The sequence below is a fragment of the Pieris napi genome, chromosome 6 (assembly GCF_905475465.1).
Source record: "Pieris napi chromosome 6, ilPieNapi1.2, whole genome shotgun sequence".
NCBI classification, from domain to species: domain Eukaryota; kingdom Metazoa; phylum Arthropoda; class Insecta; order Lepidoptera; family Pieridae; genus Pieris; species Pieris napi.
In genome coordinates, this window is record NC_062239.1 from 3,724,902 (window position 1) to 3,730,017 (window position 5,116).

General features: G+C 35.7%; 1 protein-coding gene across 1 annotated transcript; it reads right to left on the reverse strand.

The window, feature by feature from the left end:
* Positions 1–1,167: 1,167 nt before the first annotated feature.
* Positions 1,168–4,694, reverse strand: LOC125050255. Its single transcript, XM_047649984.1, has 2 exons — positions 4,689–4,694; positions 1,168–2,679 (listed from the first exon to the last, which is right to left on the reverse strand). The coding sequence occupies exons 1-2, from the start codon at positions 4,692–4,694 to the stop codon at positions 1,168–1,170; spliced, it is 1,518 nt and encodes a 505-aa protein (XP_047505940.1).
* Between the last annotated feature and the right edge of the window lie 422 nt (positions 4,695–5,116).

Consider the following 5,116-nt stretch of genomic DNA (forward strand, 5'->3'; position numbering starts at 1 on the left):
GTAATAAACAACTTGCAATACATTATTGTGTAACTCCTATTTCGTACCAAAAATTTGTCACATAAAACATTTTATTTTCAGCTTATCTGTGTACCTAAATTCAGTGGAGTGTGGCTCTCAGTAAAAATACAATAAAGCACATGTCGTGGGTTCCAATCCAAGTTGTCGCCCGGCTCGGGCACCGACTGAATTTAAAACATTGTCCACTTTCAACTTAAATCTATATTCTCTAAACGAATAGCGTTTTCGCCAAAATGCTTATTTGGCATTAAACGTTGTTTTTCATTCATTTGTTCTCTTTACCAGTGATTTTTATCTCAGTGATACTTAGTTCGGTTTCTAATGAAAACGTTTGGAAGGCTTTTTGCCTATTAAAAAAAAGATTTTTTGAACCAAACGCAGATAATGTCAACTTTAGACTTAGAGTATTCTTCGTTTTTATTAAGTTATCGAAACACATGTTTGGGGTCGCTCTATGCATAGGTACTAACGACTAGAATTGCTTGCATAATCATTGGTTGCCAACGTACATCTTTGAGGCTGAGAACATATCCTTTTATATTTTTTCAAATCCAAATGTTAATTGGAAGAAAAGATAGTTTTAGTGATTTCAATATTATTTATTGAAATAGTAACAACAACCTCAAAGGCTTTATTACTTTAAGAAATTTTTAATTTTAGTTTACTTATAATATAATTACTCCAAGTTGTTTTAAGTTTTATTTTATATATATTATGTAATGTGAATCACTATAGTGGTTGTTCAACTGATTTTTTGTACTGTTTGCGTGTGAAATTAAATAAATAAATAGAACAATTAAGTCAGAATCTTGGGCTAAACTTACACAAATGTAGACTTATAATTGATTTCTTTTGTCGTATGTTGCTTCATCATTGACAATAGACAATTTATTATTTTAAATAATAATACCGTAGCTAATTTAATAAGATACACCTAGTATTGTCTTTGATTAACATAACTCATAACATTAAAAGAAAAACGCTTTTTACCGGATTAAAGTTATGTATTATTATAAATTTACAACTATTTGACATAATTTTAAATTTATCCGACGTTTCGCGTGCTTTACAGCGTGCGTGGTCACGGTGACTGAAGACAAAAGATGTTGAATGTCAAAAAGTATCACAGCTGCAGAGAAAGTTGCATTATCTGTATTTATTTCCCCGGAGTTGGTATCGACTAAAAGATGGAGGGTTTTGGCAAAAATGGCTCACGGTGTCCTCTATTTTCGCGGATTGTTTTTCTTTTTGAGATTTTAATTTGGATATTATTGGATCCCAGGTGTTTGACAATTTTAGGCCGTCTTCTCTATTGAAATTGGGGTGTTTTTTGATTTCAATGGCTTCGCGTACCAATCTTGGGAAGAATCTTTTCTCTTTCGCAAGTATTTTCGGTTGGTCAAAGCGTATGTAGTGATTAGGCCTATCTAGTATGTGTTCACAGACTGCTGATTTTGTGTGTCGTCTATGTCTTATGTCTGCAATGTGTTCTTTGAGTCTGCTGGACATATTGCGTTTAGTTTGCCCTATGTAAGACAGGCCACAGTCGCAATCCAGTTTGTATATACCTGCATCTTGCAATGGGGTGTTACTTTTGATTGGTCTTAGGAATTGCTGAATCTTCTTGTGCGGCTTGAAAATTGTATGAATAGAAGCTCGTTTTAGGATCCGGCTAATTCTATCTGTAACTCCCTTTACATATGGCAAGTAGGCTGGCTGGCGGGGAACTGTTTGTGTCTTGTTTTTGTTTTTGTGATGTAGCCGGGGGATGCGCAGCTTGTTTCGGTGTAGCACCTGTTTGACATGCTGTAGTTCCTCCTCGAGGTGGGCATCATCACAAAGACGTTGGGCTCTCTGAAACAAACATTTACCGACAGAAAGCAGTTGTGAAGGGTGGTGGTGGGATTCACCATTGAGGTACCTATCTGTGTGGGTTGCCTTCCTGTGTATTGTGTGACCTAGTGTGCCATCTGCTTTGCGTATAATTAAAATGTCTAAAAAGGGCAGACAGTTGTTGTTTTCTTGTTCAACAGTAAATTTAATGTTCTTGTGTATTGAATTTAAATGTGCTAGAAATGCAGATATTTTGTCATTGGGGAGTACTACAAATGTGTCATCGACATATCTCTTGTACAGTCGAGGTTTAACCGGGGTATTGGCCAAAGCTCTCTCCTCAAAGTCCTCCATGAAGATGTCAGCGACTATAGGTGACACTGGAGAACCCATGGCTACTCCATCAACCTGCACATAGAACTCATCTTTCCACATTAAGTAACCTGATGTGAGACAGTGTTTTACAATATCTACATAATCTGGTGACATGTTCTGTTCCCTAAGTCTTTTTGCAATGATATCTAGGCAGTCATTTAGTGGTAAGTTTGTAAATAGTGACTCAATGTCAAAACTCACCATGGTTTCATTGTGGAGTAATTTGAGATCTCTCAATGTTTCCACAAAATGGTAGGAGTCCTTAACATGAGCACTAGTGTGCCCCCTGAGAGGGGATAATATTGACACTAAGTGTTTGGCTAATTTGTATGTGGGTGAGTCGATATGACTGACTATGGGTCTTAAAGGATTGTTGTGTTTGTGTATTTTTGGCAATCCATACATTTTTGGAGGTTTTACGCAGGCTGTTGTTGAACAAGAAAACAACAACTGTCTGCCCTTTTTAGACATTTTAATTATACGCAAAGCAGATGGCACACTAGGTCACACAATACACAGGAAGGCAACCCACACAGATAGGTACCTCAATGGTGAATCCCACCACCACCCTTCACAACTGCTTTCTGTCGGTAAATGTTTGTTTCAGAGAGCCCAACGTCTTTGTGATGATGCCCACCTCGAGGAGGAACTACAGCATGTCAAACAGGTGCTACACCGAAACAAGCTGCGCATCCCCCGGCTACATCACAAAAACAAAAACAAGACACAAACAGTTCCCCGCCAGCCAGCCTACTTGCCATATGTAAAGGGAGTTACAGATAGAATTAGCCGGATCCTAAAACGAGCTTCTATTCATACAATTTTCAAGCCGCACAAGAAGATTCAGCAATTCCTAAGACCAATCAAAAGTAACACCCCATTGCAAGATGCAGGTATATACAAACTGGATTGCGACTGTGGCCTGTCTTACATAGGGCAAACTAAACGCAATATGTCCAGCAGACTCAAAGAACACATTGCAGACATAAGACATAGACGACACACAAAATCAGCAGTCTGTGAACACATACTAGAAAGGCCTAATCACTACATACGCTTTGACCAACCGAAAATACTTGCGAAAGAGAAAAGATTCTTCCCAAGATTGGTACGCGAAGCCATTGAAATCAAAAAACACCCCAATTTCAATAGAGAAGACGGCCTAAAATTGTCAAACACCTGGGATCCAATAATATCCAAATTAAAATCTCAAAAAGAAAAACAATCCGCGAAAATAGAGGACACCGTGAGCCATTTTTGCCAAAACCCTCCATCTTTTAGTCGATACCAACTCCGGGGAAATAAATACAGATAATGCAACTTTCTCTGCAGCTGTGATACTTTTTGACATTCAACATCTTTTGTCTTCAGTCACCGTGACCACGCACGCTGTAAAGCACGCGAAACGTCGGATAAATTTAAAATTATGTCAAATAGTTGTAAATTTATAATAATACATAACTTTAATCCGGTAAAAAGCGTTTTTCTTTTAAGATACACCTAATATAAAAGGAATGAAGAGAAAAAAACTTCAATATATATATGTTATATATGTTTGTATTCGTTCATTTATTTCACCTGTAGCAAAGTGTATTTATCTGAATGAACAGATTTCTCTCGCACGTACGGGCCGCTAATCTAATAACGCGGTCCTGTTTATTGATCGAGTTTTTTTTATATCAACAGATTCGTATATACGGCACTGTTTTTATATATGAAACATATATTAGTTACATTTGATTCATAACATTATATAGTTCACAAAAAAAAATATTGGTTGTTTGTAAAGTAGGTTTACGATCGAGATGTTTACGTGATAACGTCTTATTGGTGATATAAGTTTTTGGGAAGTAAGGAATTAATGAAGATAACAATTTTTTCAAATTTTAAATTATATCTATCGTTTTATTCACACTTTTGATGATAAATTTCGGGTGTAAAATGACAAGTTTACTTATTCGACTATGATATACATTTTTCTTCATACATTCACGGAATGACTGGCAGCGCTCGAGATGAGACGGGAGATCGGTCCGTCTCTCTCTCGTGATACCTGCGATCGCGCTCGTGAGGTTTTGGTGTGACACAAGTTTCTGAACATGTCACCCGACTAAAACGATTTTAAAGACGTTATCACGTCAAAAATGAGTTTATCGTAGTATGGTAGACACAAAGTAATGATTTTCTGTCCACCAGGACGGCGAATAAATTTACAACTGATTTATCAATGTTTATACTGTGACGCGACATAACAATATTGTGGTACAAAGGTACATTATAACCAAACCATAATAATTTTACTTTGAAAGCGTCTAGCTTAGTTATAAACTAAGTTTTAAGAATACCGATAGAAAATGTAAAATATTTGTATAATATCATTTTAGTATAGATCTATTTATTTTTTCCTCTAATAAAGATACAGTATTACCAGAATATTGCCAGTATAAAAAAATACTTACCTTCATCCTACGTGTATCTATTGTCTATGTTAAATAGGTAGGCGAGGTGTTTGAGATTATTAAAAAAACATTTTTAATTGGCTTAACCTGAAGATATTACAGAAATATTTGTGGCTCGCGAAGTTTTTCCCAAATATAGGAATACATATTATAATTTGACTAGACTGAATCTTCGTCTACGTAATAAATCAAAAGTTATATTTTGTCAACTTTTAGTAAATTATTGAAACTTTAAGTAAGAGAGAATGTATTTAAGTGGATTTGTGTGACCAGATTCAATTACCGTTTTTCTAAGTAAAGGGTCACACTATCAGAGGCTAACATAGCTAACAAACGACCAATTCCCAAATACAATCAAAGTAATAAAATTAGCATAACATTAGCTTAAAATTAAACTTGGATCTACTCAAAACGAAAAAAAATATTTC